The sequence below is a fragment of the Pezoporus wallicus genome, unplaced genomic scaffold, assembly GCF_028554395.1.
Source record: "Pezoporus wallicus isolate ANWC-B61680 ecotype Strahan unplaced genomic scaffold, APGP_CSIRO_Pwel_v1 contig_2910, whole genome shotgun sequence".
Classification (NCBI taxonomy): Eukaryota; Metazoa; Chordata; class Aves; order Psittaciformes; family Psittacidae; genus Pezoporus; species Pezoporus wallicus.
The window spans coordinates 1,309,227-1,328,100 of record NW_026642858.1 but is presented as its reverse complement, the minus strand read 5'-3'; the positions used below and the strand labels follow the sequence as shown (position 1 = coordinate 1,328,100).

The window sequence follows — 18,874 nt, the reverse complement described above, 5'->3', positions numbered from 1 at the left end:
GTCTCTGTATAGTGACAAGTACTGTCCTGGGTTCAGCAGTAGCAGTCATTTTTATTCCTTCTTAGTAGCTGGTGCAGCTCTGTGTTTTGACTTTCGGCCTGGGAATAGAGCTGATAACACTGATGTTTTAGTCTGACCAAGGACTTTCTGAGCCTCATGCTCTGCCAGGGAGGAGGGGAAGCTGGGAAGAAGCAGAGACAGGACACCTGATCCAAACTAGCCAAAGAGGTATTCCATACCACAGCATGTCACGTCCAGTATATAAACTGGGGGCAGTTACCTGGAAGGGCTAGTGGACTTCGGGGTTGGACAAGGTATCGGGGAGAGCTTGGTCGGGCTGGAGGGGGCGAGTTATCGGTCAGCGGGTGATGAGGTGTTGTATTCTCTTCCCTTGTTATTTCCTTTATCATTATTATCATTGGTGGTAGCAGTAGTGATTTGTGTTATACCTTAGTTACTAAACTGTTCTTATCTCAACCCGTGGGAGATGCATTCTTTTCGATTCTCCTCTCCGTCCCTGTCCCTCCGGGAGTAGGGGGAGGGAAAGAAGGGGGGGGGAGTGAGTAAATGAGCTGCCTGACTGGTTTTAAACCACGACAAATACCAACAAATCTGAGCACTTCCTGTGTGGCTGATTGTTCGCAGACAGCATGTGTAACTACCAGTCACTAGTTAGTAGGTCCTAGATGCCCCTCCATGCGTATGGGAATGCTTTGATGTTTGCCCACCATTTGCAGATTGGTCTTTCGTAGAATACCCAAAACACATCTACTGATTGGAAGGTTTGGTTTGTTACCTTGCCACTGCCTTGCATCAGAGCCATATTTACTGTAAGTAAAGTGTCTCTATTAAAGACATTTATTGTGGAGCCATATTAAAGACGGCATTATGAATCCTACCCTAAAATATGTATGGCCAAAAATCATCAAGCTGACATTACAAAGCAAATTTTACATTGTTTCATAACAACTTCTTTGTGTTTTCTTCCTTAGATGTGAAAACCTACGTGTGTACAAACTGGGCCTCTTTTCAGGCCTTTGGTGGACGCTAGCACTTTTCTGCTGGATCAGTGACAAAGCATTTTGTGAGACCTGGTCCTCATTTAATTTCCCTTATTTGCACTGTGTGTGGTAAGTGTTGTGTATAAAGTCCAGAGTTTGATTAGAATATAATATATTGTCACCACGTTACAAAATCACAACATGGTTGGGGTTGGAAGAGACTTCTGGAGATCATCCCCCTGATAAAGGAGGTTCACCTAGAGCAGGTTGCACAGGATTGTGTACAGGCAGGTTTTGAATATTTCCCAAGAAAGAGACTCCACATCTTTTGGGCAATCTGTCCTAGTGCTCTGCCACCCTCAAAGTAAAGAAGTTCTTTATCATATTCAGATAGAAGCTCCTGTGTTCCAGTTTATGCGCGTTGCCCCTCATCCTGTTGCTGAGCACCACTGCAAAGTGTCTGGCCCCATCCTCTAGACACTGGCCCTGAAGATATTTGTGTGCATTGGTAGATCCCCTCTCAGTTGTCTTCTGTAGGCTGAACAGGCACAGCCCTCTCAGCCTTTCCTCATCAGAGATGTTCCAGTCCTCTAATCGTCACTGTAGCCCTCCACTGGACTCTCTCCAGTGGCTCCTTGTCTTGTACTGAGGAGTCCAGACCTGGACACAGTACTGTGGATGCAGCCTCATGAGCGCAGAGTAGTGTGGGAGGATCGCATCCCGCAACCTGCTGGCAGTGCTTTTTCCTCATGGACCTCAGAATACCACTGGCCTTCTTAGCCACAAGGGCACATTACCCTTCTGTGCAGTCTGGTGGCTATTTCTGGTTAAGGCTTCATAGGATTACTGTTAAGATTATACGTCAGAGCAAGTCTCATGCTATCCAAGGTGTTAGATTTAGGAGTCTCCCTGGCTTGATCAGATTCTTCAGACACTAAGTTCATTAATTCTAACCGAATTCCTTGCTCTACTGGTTACTGAAAATTCTGCAGCACTGCTCAATTGGAAGCTTAAACTTCCACTGTTAACAACTGAGGTGAAGTGGGGGAGCAGTGAGGGACTTTGGTGCTTTTTCTCTTTTACCACTTGGCAAGTTGTGCTCTCTTATTCAAGATACCATATCTCAGCATTTCTACTCAGATCTGTCGTGTGCAGAGAGGCAAAAAAGCTGCAGCCAGTTTAGACCAAGGATAAGCTATGGTTTTGTTGTTTTCTTTATTTTCTGTATTCTTTGCCTGTATGCAAAAGGCAGCCAGCAACCCTCGGGGGGATAGTCAGGGGAAGAAGATGGATAGACTGATTATAAAGCTTGGTGAGATGTTTGATTGCTTTACTGAAGTCATGTTACTTATTTTTCCTTTTTTCTGGGGGGGCGGGGGTGGGTGTCTATTCTTAGGCACATTTTGATTTGTCTTGCGGCGTACCTGGGCTGTGTCTGCTTTGCTTACTTCGATGCTGCCTCTGAGATCCCCGAGCAGGGCCCTGTCATAAAGTTCTGGCCCAGTGAAAGATGGGCGTTCATTGGGGTTCCCTACGTCACCCTCCTCTGTGCACACAAGAAAGCACCTGTGAAGGTCACATGAAGTTAGCCACGGAATGAGGATGGAGATGCAACTTATATTCCAGTACAGACAGTATTTAAATGATGATAATTGAATAGGGTTGTATTTTATCTTCTTCCTAAGATATGCAGCACTTCAGGTGTCATAGAAAGAGGAAGCAAGTGTGTTCTTTCCTCTCTGGAGAGGAATGAGGAAGCAGGAAGGTGGAGGCCCTCAAACACTAAAGTAACCACTGCCTTCTCTGGCTGGCTCTGTTTTGCACTGTATTTTCAATGGAGCATTTTTCTTGATAAAAGCTCTTTCCAAATACCAGGCTCAAGGAATGATGTTTCTGCAGTAGGTCTCCTCTGGTGCTTAATTTGCTCCATTTGTAACTTGTGGCTAAAGGCCTCGTTTGCGACATAAGCCAGTCCAAGATGCCTGCATGCCATCCTGTGTTCTTCTCAACTATAATTTTGATGTGGGTGCACATCGCCACAAGAGTGTGCTCAAAGCACGTGCTCCTCCCAGCCTGGCATATATACAGTGAGTTTGGCTGTGCGTCACATTGGATCACAGAGTATGTGGTTACTTCCCCAAGTACAACAGGAGACAAGTGCAAAGTGTTTGCAACTGGGCAACTGAATCAGTGCAGTTAGGCAGTGTAAATGCAAGAATAGCTGACAGAAGATTGTCACTAAAATTAAATAGGAGTTCAAAGGTTTTGAAAGGTTTTGAATTTTTCTGTAGACTGACCTTTAGACATTTGTATGCTGCATATTTCCCTCTTACAGAAATGTCACAGAAATCCCTTTCTACCTCTACAGAGACATTTGGTCTTGAATTTGGTATTGAAGTTCACACAGAAGGCTGAACATTAACTTCAGTGACAGCTCAGGTCAGCATGTGGATTGACAGTGTGATTAAACTACAAAAACTCATAGGTGCCTACCTGTACATCCAATTTGAGAGTTAACTTCTCACCAAGGCGTTGCAAAGTGACGTGAACGATAGTCCAGTGCTCCGCTAGCTATACTGACACTTTTTTAGAAAAAAAAGTAGATGACTGCTTAAGAACCAAGCTGAAGACTTAGATTTCAGTGAACAATGAAATGCAACATTGAATCTTGCATTCTTAGAAAACAACAGTATATTCAAATTTTCTGTTTGTTTTCAGCCTGTTTTGTAAAGATAAGCATGTCTAGATCTATTTAATTTTAAGGTTATATTTTGGGTTGAGATTCAGGAATGGCTCTGTTTTTTGCAGCAATTTATGCTAGTTCTGTTTAAAAAATGGTGCAAAGTGTAGGCATATTTTTCAAATATTAGCAGTTGTAGATGCTAGTAGCTGCAGTCTTGGAAAAAAAAGGTCTGCTTACATTCCACCTAACATCTGAACTGTAAGTAGGTTAAGGCTTCGGATATTTTTCCAAATACTTTTTTTCATATTAGACCAGGAAATACCATTTCCTCTGTGCTTTCCTTTGTCTCATGTTGTACTTTCTTTCTAGTAATGTGAAAATGTAACTCTATACAGTGTTATCTTTAGGAAGGTGACTTTTAACAAGAATTTTGGGGTGAATTAACTTTCAAGCATTGTAAAACATTTACGATAACTTTTATGTTCAAATCTGTGCTTAGAAAACAAGAGCTAAGGTGTATGCTGTTATGCTTAAAGCAAAGTTTTATTAGTGGGAGATGTGACTGTCTTCTTGAGAACTTCAAAGCTGGTAAGTAGCCTACTGTCAGGTTGACTGACAGATCATAAATCCAGCAAAATCTGTCCAGTGGAACAGTGCAAAATTTGTATCACTTGCTAGTAGATTCGTCTGAGAGAAACATGATCTTTTTGACACAGTCATGTAATTTTTATATGAAACTTGTTTGTGAAAATTCATATGGTAACGTTTGTTAGTCTTTGAAACACTGCTGCTTTTTCCTTTTCCTTCCTCTTTCCCTAAATATGAAATACGCTTCTCAGATATTAAAATTCATATGATTAGATCCTTAAACACATAGGCTTGCTGGCTGGAACCCAGCTAATGGTGTTGTTGCCTGACATGGTCCTACTTTGAGTAAGATTTTTCAATAGTGTTTTCTAAATTATTATATTATGGTAAATAAGTTATTTTCAGTATTGCTTGGGAACTTGGTAACTGCCGATGTAATGAAGAATTACTGGAGCCTTCCTACTCAGTATTTTTTTGAAAGCAACCTTTGACTCAAAGAGCTCTAATCAACCTGCTGTCAACTGCTGTCTTATGCTCTACAGAGTCTGACTGCTCACAAAGAAGTAATTTTGTAATTGAAAGACCTATCAGAGAGCATTCAGCTATTGCAGAGGTGAGCAAATGTAGGTACAGGCCAAGAATCATCTCCTGTATTTTTATTAACTAACCTCTGGCCTTTGTACTCTTCAAACAAAGATCACTATCTGATCTCCACTATAGAATTAGTTGGGAGTATTCCACTGTAATAACAGCCCACAACTTCTTGGTGTAGCTACTGCATTTTATATTAAATTAATATTAACTTATATGTTATGACAAAGGCTACACTTGTTTCAAAAAGGTAAGAAAAGGGCAGTTTTTATCAGATTCACAGCTTTACAGAGTGAACTTTCATGATAACATTAGTACCCAAAGAAGTATGTGATTGGCATACAGGGGGTTTGTGCACTGCCCTGATCATACACAGGAATAAACATGCACAAGTAAGTGCATTATGTTGGAGATAAAATGATTTATATGCACCCTCAGATTTTAAAGCCTCAAAATGCTTTCTTCCCTTGCTGGCAGGAAGTGTGTGGGTTTGTAGTCTTTAGGTTCAATTAGTATTTTAGTTTAAATAGTGGGATGCAATATTGTGTTGAGTATAATGTCGATTCTGTATATTGGTGTGTGAAACCCATCATTCCTTGAAGGTTAAACTTCAGGTTATTCAAGAAAGGGTATTTAGCTCTCTGTGATGGCAAACACTTGCCCAGTTCACAGTCACTAAAATTCAATAAGTAGCATGTAAGGAGTGATGTTGGGGTTTTTGTTTTTCTTCATCTCTGTTGAAGTCTGTATACTGAATGTTTGTGGAAAGCATGTAATACTTTGCAACATTAAATTGCATTTGAAACAAATATTGTTTGCCTTTTCATACATTGTATTTGTGGAAAAGAATGCAGCTGCCTAATGCCTTGAAGTATAGGAAGGATAACCTTCCTTACTCAGGAGTTCTGGCTTTTAAAGGAGGAGGGAGACTGTTGAAGACCATTAATAAATGAAATAGGGACCAAACTGATTTTTTGTAGGTAAAGCAAATACTTGGAAAACTGCAAGCCCATGAGTCAATAAGTGTCAAGGAATCACTAAGAATGAGTGGCCTGTGTTTCCACAAATCGAAAAATCTGTGTCAGAGTTAAGTACTTGGAGAACAAAGTGTGTATCTTCAGTGTTTGTTACCCAACAGTGTGCTCCTTACTTAGGCTACATAGTAGCTTTGCATCTCCCTCTCTGCTCCTGCTTCCCTTTTACCACATTTCCTCTCACCCCACGTAAAAGACCTTTTTTGAGACGTTTGCAGATCCCCATAAGCCAATGTGATCTGGTTTGAAATAACTGTTGTGTGAAAGCATAGCTATAATTCAAGAATATTACTCACCCAGAGTTAATCTCTTGCAGTTGGTAAGATGTCAAAAACAGCTGGTGAATTGGCTCATATATCATCCTGTTACTCAGCCTGCTGTATCTGGAGATTATTGACATGGTTTCCCATGGAAACCAGGAGAATGTCATCATAGCACTGAATTTTTTCTGATAACTTCAGAGCTTCTGGTTTCTTTTGACCAGATATGACAGAGGAAGAGGCTTAGACATAATTTCCTACAAGCTGTGCAAGACAGATGGTTAGGAAGAGAAGCCAAGCCTCTGGGACAAGCTGTCTCAAGAACCTTGTTGTTAAAATAACAGAGAACATACCCAGGAAAGAAAGCAAAGCAGTGATCAAGTTCTGGGTGGGCTTTGATTGAGGCTCATACCAGCTGCAGCATCAGGAGCCAGTTACACATGGAAGAAGTTTGACAGGTTTCTGTTCCAGAGATGAAGGAATTACTTTACTCTACACAGACTTGCCTTTTTCTCCAAACTTCTGAGAGAGAAACTTCTTCAAGAGAGGCAGTTTGGAATCGCATAACACCTGACTGTTGGTAAAACACTGCAAACTGAGAAAGACTGAAGTTTCAAAGAGGTGACTTTTATGCCCACAAACTCAGGAACCATGAAAAAAGTTTGTAAACTCCCAGTATATACTGAGGAGTTTCTCAGGGGCAAGTGATGTCTTCCTCGTTTAGTTTTCTTCTGTGATACAGTATTTCCCTGTGGCTGTGGAACAAGCAGTTACACTGTTAGATTTTGATACTGATAAAATTTCTAACACAGTCTGACAGGACATTATCGTAAAAGTCCTAGTGAGTTTGGCAAAAATGTTTAAAGATAAAGGTTTATAAAAGGTTTAAAGATAAATAAAAGATCTTGCACCATGTTTCCACTATAGGAAGTCTTTGCATATCTGAGATCATGAGGAGCAGACTGGCTAAGTGGTACGTGTTTTCTCCACAGGCACAAGGGAGAGGGTTAATGACACAGACTAGTCCCTCAAAAGCACAGTGTGAGGCACGCAGCAAAGGGGAAGCTATGTCTGCTGTCTGTTTAACAAATGCTCAGTTCTTACTTCATGCTCCATGTTCATTTTGTGTCACTTCCCAAACTGTGATGAACAGCACTATGTATTTTCACTGAGGGGCAGGGCTAATTACCATGGGGAGGGACACAGCTTTGGAAACAGCTTTGAAAACACTGAAGCAGGTTTGCAGCTGAATGCCAGTTTAGGTACTCCATGATCGCTCACAACAGGCTTTCTCTGTGAGGAACCATCCTTTTATTTCTTTTTTTATGTAGAATGGCATAATCAAATATGTGATTGGCCCTTAAACTGTACCTAGCAGTAACCACAGTGTCAGGAAAGAATGGACATCCTGATGGGAAAAAACATCGAAATATTTTGCAGTGATCTCATGTTTTGCTCTGTTTCCATTGTTCCTCCTTTCTCTGACCACAAATATTAGTTCTAGAAAAAGCCAACTCAAAAAACAGAAAACTGTTTGAGGTGAATGTGGGTATGTAAGGCATTATTTATGTATAAATGTGCATCTTAAAAAGTTGTACAGTCCTGGACCTTGCTTTAAAAGCAGGAAAGTCTTGTAAGTTCAAAACATTCAGAAAAATGGATGAGACACTGCTTTCCGTGCACACCACAGTATCTGAGCACCAAAATGCATGCTAGCTGTTAGGGAAGATGAAACTGGTAATTGTATCATGTAACAGAGATACTCATAGTGGAGGTTTGGGGTTTTTGTTTTGTAGAACTGGAAGATGTTACACTTCTGTTAAATACAGGAGTACTTCTTGGTGCCTTTTATGACTCAGCTAGGAAGGCCTGTGATAGGGACCATGCTATGGTATATAGGATGCAGACATTCAAAAGTGTTCCTTTCAACACTTCATCTTATAGACCACAGAGGAAGTGAAGGGAGCTGTTTGTTTTAGATTAGCTGTATGGGACGGAAAGGATGGGACTGATAGCTGTTACCTGCTGTTGGGTTTGAGCACTTTATAAACAGCCCAGCCACTCCATCTCCCCTTCCAAAACTCTTAGTGAGAACTGTACCCCCTCCACCTCGCCAGGGAAAGAGGTTCGCTCTCTCAGGTTGTGATCTTACAGGGGTCACTCCCATGTCACTGAAGAGAGTGAACAAACCTGAGAACTTGACCTCGCACATGATAAAGACAGGCTGTGGGGGCTGTAATGGTTTCAGTTCCTGACTAAATGTCAGATGATCAGTGGATGGTTAAATCCAAGAAGCCAGGAGCTCATTATGGTACTTCTGTTTCTTCTTTAGCACCATCTGTGAGTTACCTGTGCTAGATTTTTCATCAACCATAAGACTGTCATCTTTACGCTACTGTTCTTCAGAGAGTAGGAAGAATGGGGAATGGTGCAGTCTGACAGACATTTCAGTTCCATCCAAATCATTCAAATCTTCTGTCGTTTGAGTCTCTGTTGTCTTCATATTTGCCTTATCAGCACCAAATAAGATGTAGAAAAAGAATCTATTTTCTTTATGCCTCTCTCAAGCAGGCTTTTTAAATGAAGCAGAAGTTCACAATGATTTTTGTTCTGTGGTCTGGTTGGTACAACATGCAAATTACTCAGCTGTATTTTTTTGATCCTGGACAGTAATATTTGACAGTAGTGTTTCCTGAAAACCATAAATTGACCAAGTGGTATGATTATCTCTAACTGGCTGAATGGGATACTTAAGAAAGATTTCAATGGGATTACTTCTAGAAAAAGAATTGGTGAACTACTAAGATACAGTTTGTGAGGCTAGCTGGGTATAGCAATAATTTCTTGAGCACCACTAAGACTATTTTATTCTTTTAGATGGTGATAATTTTTACCTTAGAGGGTTGAGGATGTCTGATTTTAAGTGTTACTGGTATTCTTACCTTTTCTCCACTGCCAGGATGGGCCCATGACATTAAATTTACAATTATAAGAATCATGGGGAAGAATCTGAAAATTCAGTTAGGCTCTGATGGGCAAGTTAGGAAACAGTATGTTTATTTGAGCTACCTTTGGAATGTTGCCACTGTTGTCACAGAATCATGGAATGATTGAGGCTGGAGGGGAGCACCAGAGGTCATCTAGTCCAACCTTCCTACTCAAGCAAGGTCACCTAGAGCACATAACTCAGATTTGTGTCTGGACAGTTCTTGAACATCTCCAGGGAAGGAGGCTCCACAACCCCTCTGAGCAACCTGTTCCAGTGCTCTGCCACCCTCACAGGATCTCCTCCCTTGACCTGCTGGCAGTGCTCTTCCTGATGCAGCCCAGGATACCATTGACCTGCTTGGCCACAAGGGCACATTGCTGCTGGCTCATGGACAATGTTTTGCCCACCAGGACCCCTAGGTTCTTCTCCACAGAGCTGCTTTCCCGCAGGTTGACCCCTCACATGTGCCGGTGCATGGGGTTGTTCCTCCCAGGTGCAGGACCCTGCACTTGCCTTTGTTGTATTTCAAAAGTTTCCCACCTGCCTCTCTCACGCCTGTCTAGATCTTTCTGAATGACAACACAGCTCCCTGGGGTCCCTCAGCCAAGTCATTGATGGGTGTATGTTACACAACACTGGACCCAGTATTGGCCCCTGGAGTACACCGCTAGTTACAGGTCTCCAACCAGACCCTGTGCCACTGATCACAACCCCTGACACCTGCCATTCAGTCAGTTCTCAAGTCACCTCACCTTCCACTCATCCAGCCTGTACTTCCTGAGCTCCTCTGTGAGGATGTCATGGGAGACAGTATTGAAAGCCTTGCTTAAGTCCAGGTAGACAACATCCCCAGCTTCCCCCTCATCTATCCAGCTGGTTTTCCCATCACAGAAGGCAACCAGGTTGGTTAAGCATGATTTTCCTTTAGTGAATCCGTGCTGACTACTCCTGGTCATCTTCTTGTCCTTCATGTGCTTACAGGTTGGTTCCAGGATGAGCTGTTCCATCATTTTCCAGGTATGGAGGTGAGGCTGAGTAGCCTGTAGTTCCCTGGGTTCTCTTTCTTGCCCTTTTTAAAGACAGGGGTGACATTAGCTATCTTCTAGTCCCCAGGCACCTCTCCTGATTGACATGACCCTTAAAAGATGATTGAAGGTGACCTGGGAATGGTGTCTGCCAGGTCCCTCAGCACTTGTAGGTACACACCGTCAGGGCCCTTCGACATGTGGATGTCAAGTTTGACTAAATGATTTTTAAACCAATCCTCTTCAAATACGGGAAAGACATCTCCAGATGTTTCCCTGGTCTCTTGGGATAATGATTCCTGAGGGCTGGTCTTGGCAATGAAGACTGAAGCAAAGAAGGCATTCAGTATCTCTGCCTTCTCTGCATCCTCTGTTGCCAGGGTCCCTGCTCCATTCAGCAGCAGGCCCACATTTTCCCTGCTTTTTCTCTTACTGATGTACTTGAAGAAGCCCTTTTCCTTAGCCAAAAAGTTGTCAAAATCAGTCCGGTTGATGGCACAAAGTATGTCTGTGAGGTTACTCATTTCTTACTACAAGAGGTGTTAGCCTTTATGGGTGCAGATTTATGATGCAAACTCATCAGACCATTGCTCAGCGGATGCTAGGGGGAAGACCTGCTGCAAGGATTCTCTTGCATTCTGTCAGCACTGGAGTGGGGCCTCAGGCTTTAATAAATATCTTTTGAGTTTAATTCTTTTGCTAACAGAAGTCCATGTCATGCTTTAAGCCCAGCCAGCAAACCAGAACCATGCAGCCACTCACTCACACGCCCGCCTTCCTCCCCTGCTCCCAGAAGGATGGGGAGGAGAATCAAAAGAATGTAACGCCCATGGGTTGAGATAAGAACAGTCCAGTAACTAAGGTATAACACAAACCACTGCTGCTACCACCAATAATGATAATGATAAGGGAAATAACAAGGGAAGAGAATACTGCTCGCCACCCACCCACAGATACCCAGCCTGACCTGAGCAGCGATCCAACCCTTCCAGGTAACTGCCCCCAGTTTATATACTGGACGTGATGTGCTGTGGTATGGATTAGCTCTTTGGCTAGTTTGGGTCAGGTGTCCTGTCTCTGCTTCCTCCCGGCTTCCCCTCCTCCCTGCCAGAGCATGAGACTCAGAAAGTCCTTGGTCAGAGTAACCATTACTGAGCAGCAACTAAAAACATTGGTGTTACCAGTGCTGTTCCCAGGCTGAAAGTCAAAACCACAGCACTGCAGCAGCTACTAAGAAGGAGAAAAAATGACTGCTGCTGCTGAACCCAGGACAGTATCCATCCCTTATTCCATACCATTGACATCATGCTCAGATCACACGTTTTCCAATACACCATCACTCTTGTCTCATATATATATATGTATATATATATGTATACATATATATATATGAGACATATATATATATATATGATGTATATATATATATGTATATATATATATATACATCAACACACACACAAGGAGAGAGAGAGATCGTTCCTTAGTGCATGGACGATTCCCTATAAAGCTTCTGAATTAATCCGGTCCATGATGTTGGGCTCCATCTCTTGTAAGTCTTTCAGAGTAGGAGAGGCTGTGTGCAGTGTTGGACTGTTGCCTGCTGATGGTACCACAGAACTCGTCTGGTTTCATCAAACTTCATTCTTTGTTGGAATGATGGTGGGAAGGAAGTCTCATGGGTGACTTCAACCACCCTGACATCTGTTGGAAGGATAGTACAGCCTGGCACAAGCAATCCAAGAGGTTCCTCGATTGTGTAGAAGACAACTTCCTTCTGCAAGTAATAGAGGAGCTGACAAGGAGAGGTGCCATGCTTGACCTCGTGCTCAACAACAGGGAAGGGCTGGTTGGAAATGTGATGCTCCAGGGCAGCCTTGGATGCAGCGATCATGAGATGCTCGAATTTGAGATCCTCAGGACAGTGAGAAGAGCGTGCAGCAAGCTTACTGCCCTGAACTTAGAGCAGACTTTGGCCTCTTCAGGAGCCTGCTTCGGAAGGTTCCATGGGATACAGCCCTAGGGGGCAGGGGGGCCCAAGGCTCTTGGTTGATATTCAAGGATCACCTGCTACAAGCTCAGGAGTGTTGCATTCCAACTAGAAGGAAGTGCAGCAGGAGGGCCAGGAGACCTCCTTGGATGGATAAGGAGCTCCTGAGGAAAATTCAAATGAAAAAAGAGGCTTATAAAAGATGGAAGCAAGGACAGGTAGCATGGGAAGAGTACAGGGATGTTGTCCGGGAAGTTAGGTACCAGGTTAGGAAAGCTAAGGCCCAGTTAGAATTAAACTTGGCTAGAGGTATTAAAGATAACAGGAAGGGATTCTACAGGTACATAGCAAATAAAAAACAGACCAGGGAGAATGTAGGCCCCCTCAGGAAGCTCTCAGGAGAACTGGCTACACAGGATTTGGAGAAGGCTGAGGTTCTGAATGACTTCTTTGCCTCGGTCTTCACTGGCAAAGGCTCTGACTGCACCACCCAAGTCTTGGAAGGCAGATGCAGGGACTGTGAGAATGAAGACCTTGGGCCCACTGTAGGAGAGGAACTGGTTCGAGACCATCTTAAAAATCTGAATGTGCACAAGTCCATGGGTCCTGATGAGATCCATCCGTGGGTCCTGAAGGAGCTGGCAAATGAAGTTGCGAAGCCACTGGCCATCATATTTGAGAAATCATGGCAGTCAGGTGAAGTTCCCAATGACTAGAGAAAGGGAAATATAACCCCCATTTTCAAGAAGGGGAAAATGGATGACCCGGGGAATTACAGACCAGTCAGTCTCACCTCTGTGCCTGGCAAAGTCTTGGAGCAGATTCTCCTGGAAGGCATGCTAAGTAAGGCACATGAAAACCAACAAGGTGCTTGGTGACAGCCAGCATGGCTCCACCAAAGGGAAATCCTGCCTGACCAATTTGGTGGCCTTCTATGATAGGGCTACAGAACTGATGGACAGGGGTAGAGCAGTTGATGTCATCTACCTGGACTTGTGCAAAGCGTTTGACAGGGGAAAGATCACCTGGGATAACTAGCATTCCTTCCCCCCTTGCTGCAGGACTCCATGCAGGAGTTTGGAGCAGGCAATCTGTGTCTTCAGACTCATACTCTCCAATGCTCCTCACTGTTCCTAACCCTGCACACTACTTGCAGGACTGCTGGTACAGCAGAGACTTTTGTTATTATAACAGCCAGCCAGCCACTGAAAGCAAAGGAATCATAGAGCTTCACCAGCTGATGAACTGGACTTACTATATTTCTCTGCCTTATATGCAAATTGAGAGAGTTCATGCCATTAAGGTATTTATAAAGTCTTTGGTTCTCCCTCCCATGACTTCTCTACGTCTAATAGTGCAGAAGGTAGTTCACCTCTTTTTAAGCAGAAGCACTTCATAGCAACTATTTCCTCCACACTAAGGTGTCTGCTTCCATGAAGCTCATGGGAACTGAATTCCCTTTGAGATCTCCACCTTTCTCTCAAATCTGAATGAAACTAGCCAATGAGTAAAATACATGAAAAAGTCACAACTAGAAATGGTGTAGGGGATGAAAAAGTCACAACTAGAAATGGCGTAGGGGCAGGCATCCTCCTGTATTTTCCTGAGGAAATAATGGCAGAATTTTAAAGGAAACTGACAACTGAGATATTTGGGTAATGTGTTTTTTATTGATTCCTATTATTTCAACTCTAGTAGACTTCATACTTGCAGGATGTTTCTTCATTGCACCTTGCAAGACTGAGCAAGGTGTAATCGGCAATTACCATTCCACAGGATGCATTTTATCTTTTTTTTATAATGAATTCTAACTCGATATACTGTCTCCACAGCCCTTTGGTTCATGCAGAAGTACTGCACAAATTGAACTCATCTGTGTGTGTTTTTAATCTTTTGTCTTTACTAATGGATTTATCTTGCTTTCATTTCATAGAATTTAGAATCATAGAATCGTTAGGATTGGAAAGGACCTTAAGATCATCTAGTTCCAACCCCCTTGCCGTGGGCAGGGACACCTTACGCTAAATCATATCACCCAAGGCCTCGTCCAACCTGGCCTTGAACACTGCCAGGGATGGAGCATTCACAACCTCCCTGGGCAACCTATTCCAGTGCCTCACCACCCTAACAGGAAAGAATTTCCTTCTTATATCCAACCTAAACTTCCCCTGTTTAAGTTTTAACCCATTACCCCTTGTCCTATCACTACAGTCTCTAATGAAGAGTCCCTCTCCAGCATCCCTATAGGCCCCCTTCAGATACTGGAAGGCTGCTATGAGGTCTCCACGCAGCCTTCTCTTCTCCAGGCTGAACAGCCCCAACTTTCTCAGCCTGTCTTCATACAGCAGGTGCTCCAGTCCCCTGATCATCCTCGTGGCCCTTCTCTGGACTTGTTCCAACAGTTCCATGTCCTTTTTATGTTGAGGACACCAGAACTGCACACAATACTCCAGGTGAGGTCTCACAAGAGCAGAGTAGAGGGGCAGGATCACCTCCTTCGACCTGCTGGTCACACTCCTTTTGATGCAGCCCAGGATACGGTTGGCTTTCTGGGCTGCAAGCACACACTGAAGCCGGCTCATGTTCATTTTCTCATCGACCAGCACACCCAAGTCCTTCTCCACAGGGCTGCTCTGAATCTCCTCTCTGCCCAACCTGTAGCTGTGCCTGGGATTGCTCCGACCCAGGTGTAGGACCTCGCACTTGTCATGGTTAAACCTCATGAGGTTGGCATCAGCCCACCTCACAAGCGTGTCAAGGTCCCTCTGAATGGCATTCCTTCCCTCCAGCGTATCAACCGAACCACACAGCTTGGTGTCATCAGCAAACTTGCTGAGGGCACACTCAATCTCACTGTCTATGTCAGTGACGAAGATGTTAAACAAGACTGGTCCCAACACCAATCCCTGAGGGACACCACTCGTTACTCATTTCTCTTGATACAACCTCTGAAAGCAGCAGTCCAACAACTAAGACACACAGTCAGCCTTTAGACTCAGTCTTTGTGCAGCTACTAAATGTTTGATCATGAAGCCAATGGAGATTTTGCTACCACTGGGGGCAAGACCAGGCCTGTAGAGGCTGTTTAGATAGTGAAAGAAACTATCTTGACCATTAACTCAAGAGACGCTACAAAATTGAAGAGAATATAGACTCCAGTAGGAGTAAGTCAGACCAGTTAAAGGAGATCAGGAAATACAGACCTCATGGAAACAAGACAAGTGACTGTGTCATGCAGAAATGGAAACGTCCCCTTCTCACTTTCCTATCCCATCATGCATCTCTCTCTTTTGTATTCGCTCCCTGATCTTTTCTGTCTGTACGTACAAGATAATCATTGCTATTGTGGTTTCAGCTGGGATAGTCATTTTTCTTCCTAGTACCTGGTACAGTGCTGTGTTTTGGATTTAGTCTGAGAATGATGTTGATAACACACTGACATCTTCAGTTGTTGCTAAGTAGTGTTTCAGCTTAAGTCAAGTACTTCTCAGCTTTTCATGCTCTGACGGCAAGTGGACTTGGGGGCTCAAGATACTGGGAGGAGACACAGTCAGGACAGCTGACACAAACTGGCCAAAGGGATGATGCCATGCTACATATACTATGGGGAAAGATGGCTGGGGGCCGCTGGTCAGGAACTGGTTGGGCAAATGGTGAGCAATTGCATTGTTCATCACTTGCTGTGTATATTCTAATTCTGTTATCATTGTTACTATTTTCTTCATTTTCTGTCCCATTAAACTGCCTGTATCTCAATCCACAGGCTTTCTCGCTTTTACTCTTTCGATTCTCTCCCACATCCTACTGACGGCAATGAGAGGGTGGTTGGGGGGAGGTGGGGCTTAGTTGCTGGCTGAGGTTAAACCAAGCCAGTCACTCAAGTGGCGGAGCAGTGCTGTCTGTGGCTTTGATCTGAGGGCTTTAGAGAACCCCCTCATTGAGGTTTTCTGCCTTCTCCATTGTTCTCCAGACAAAGGCACTGAAGGTAAAATAAGTAGATTGCTCTGCACTGAAGGTAAAATAAATAGATTATTCTTCAGAGCTTCTCAAAGGGCATTTCCCACCCCTTCTGTGAATCCTATGATTCTTAGTATTGCCCTTCACCCAGATAATGTCCCTCAGTTAGGGGAACTCATAGTCCTTTTTCAGCCTCAAGGTCTGAACATAGTTTTTTCAGGGCAGAAATGCCTTCCTTCAGACAAAGTCATCCAAAAAGACTGGCGATTATGGATATGCGCAATGGATTGCTTTGGGTAGGTGTCTCTGGAATGGGAGATCATCATTCCCCTGGGTTCTCAGCCATGCTGCTGTGAATAGAAAGCTGAAATGCATCGCTGTATGTGGTATCAAATTAAAGAGAAATCGGTAGAAGGAATGCTAAGGTTGAGAGATATCATCTACCTTAAATCTATTTTAGCAGTGGGAGCTCTGTAGTTTAGCATATGTTGCACATAAAAATAGAAATCATGGTTTCCAGTATAATTTGATTTTTAAGATATAAAAATTATCTCAGCCTAATAATGCACATGGAAAACACGTGTTTATTTCTGATTTTCATCCTGTGTTAGCTGCCAAGTCCCAGTTAGTAGGGTATAAGGGCAGAAAGATGTTAATGGGACCAGCTGATACAAGTGAACTAGGTTTTTCTCTCCCATAGGTTTCTGTATCTCTTCTTGTCATCATTCAGACAGAGCAAACACCTTATGAGAGAAGAGGGTTTTGCCCTAAAGCAAATACTCAGAACTGGTAAAGATGAGCCTCTCTGTAGGATGAGCTTCAGCAGAACAAAACATGTGATTAACCATTTCACAGGCTGGAGGTCAGAAGCAGAATCTGAGGAGCTGTAACGTCAGGAGCAAACTGTGCTACTACTCACAGGTTGGAAAAAACAGGTACACAAGACAGTTACACCAGGAAAACACTTAGGTCTACAGCAGTCTGATGAAGTTAATACATGGAAGCAATGCATAAACCCTGAACACCTGAAAATTGCAGCATAAGTTATATTCTGGCAGTGTATGTGAAACAAGTTGTCAGTTGCTGTGAAACTCCAGCATGTTTTCTTTCTTTATATGTCTCAAGGAAGGCCATTAGGGATTTTGACTGTGGAGGAGAACAGCTGCAGGAACACTAACAGAAATCTGTATTTGGAACAAGGACAGGAGGAAATGTACTACCCTGCTTACTGTACCTGCATTGGCTGCATATTGCTCTCTCTTGCATTAGAGGTTTTATTATTATCTCTTTGTTGTCAGCAAGGACAATTGCCTGCAAACACGCCTGCTGCTGGGCACTTTGGCACTGATGTAATTCCAAGAAAATGAGAGCTTCAGTAACAATAATAGGCTATTAATCCAGATAATAACCAGTGTACTGTGCACCAAGGACACGACCTGTTTGTGTTGCAGTCCACTTACCTCCCCTGCATGACTAGTACTTCTCTGGGAGATAGATCACTGTGTCCACCTCTCTCCCTAATGCAGTTTGTGGCAGAGCCAGTGGCTGGCAGGTTTGCTCCTTTCCAGAAGTGTCTGCTTACAAGTTCTTCTGCACTGGGGTCTATGACTTCAGCCGTACTAGACAAGCTGGAGCAGGTGGCAAAGCATGTATGCCAATATATTGGCATACATACATGCCAATGTATGCATACCAATGCATTGTTTCTATTTGCCTTCTGTAAGGCCGGAGCGGTAGAGCTCATCAGGGCAGGTGCAGCAGTGGGTACATGTATGTAGTGTTACCTTTCCTTTGGCATCCAGTCTTTGGCACAAACCCACTGTGAGATGACTGAGAATGCCCTGTTGCACCAGTTGCTCTTTGCTTCCTTCATGATGCCTGGTGGTGCCTACAGAGCAGACCCTCATTGCTGTTCTTTTTGGCTGCCAAGTGATAACAGAAACAGTGCCCATTGTGCTGCCAGCTGGAGCAAACTGACCTCGCCTGAATACTGAAGGAGAATTGATTTGATATCAGTCCCTTACACTGCTCTTTTCCATATAAATAAAACTTCAGAGACAGAACCTGACTTATGCCAAGACAGATTCATTCCCGTTTAGCCAGGGCTGTGGATTTACTTCTAGATAGGGCTCCTTCCCACTGCCCAAGTCTTACGAGGTGTGAAAAAAGGCCTGAGCCCTTCATTCTCTGACAGTTGCCTGTCTCCACTTGCTGGGGTACCGCTTGTGACAGTATTTATCTTGGATGCTGGGGAGTGTTGGGAGCAGAGAGGACAGCAGTGTGTAGGGGCCCAAAGCAGCATGAATGGGGCTGAGGACAGGGCAGGTTTAGCTCTACCATTCTTGGTCTTGTCCTTCTGAGGACACAAAACCTTGGCAGGTTTTAAAAAGGTTTTTAGCAGGATAGGTGTTGTTGGGGAGAGGCTGTCCAGGAAATATGTTTTTTATGAAAAATTGTTCATTAGCAATAATGAACCCTAAGGAATTCTCATTGAAAGCATGCTAAGGCACATGAAAACTAACAAGGTGCTTGGTGACAGCCAGCATGGCTTCACTAAGGGGAAATCCTGCCTGACCAATTTGGTGGCCTTCTGTGATGGGGCTACAGAACTGATGGACGGGGTAGAGCAGTTGATGTCATCTACCTGGACTTGTGTAAAGCGTTCGACACTGTCCCACACGACATCCTTGTCTCTAAGTTGGAGAGACATCAATTTGATGGGTGGAGCATTCAGTGGATAAAGAACTGGCTGGATG

General features: G+C 43.6%; 1 protein-coding gene across 1 annotated transcript in view; it reads left to right on the top strand.

Annotated features, from left to right (window-relative positions):
* Window positions 1-5,672, top strand: part of ACER2 (alkaline ceramidase 2) — a 29,127-nt gene extending 23,455 nt beyond the window's left edge. Inside the window, exons 5-6 of the mRNA XM_057432935.1 lie at window positions 993-1,130; window positions 2,398-5,672. Coding sequence (XP_057288918.1) covers window positions 993-1,130; window positions 2,398-2,584 — 325 coding nt within the window. The 3' untranslated portion in view covers window positions 2,585-5,672. The remainder of the gene's footprint in view (window positions 1-992; window positions 1,131-2,397) is intronic.
* Window positions 5,673-18,874: the final 13,202 nt, after the last annotated feature.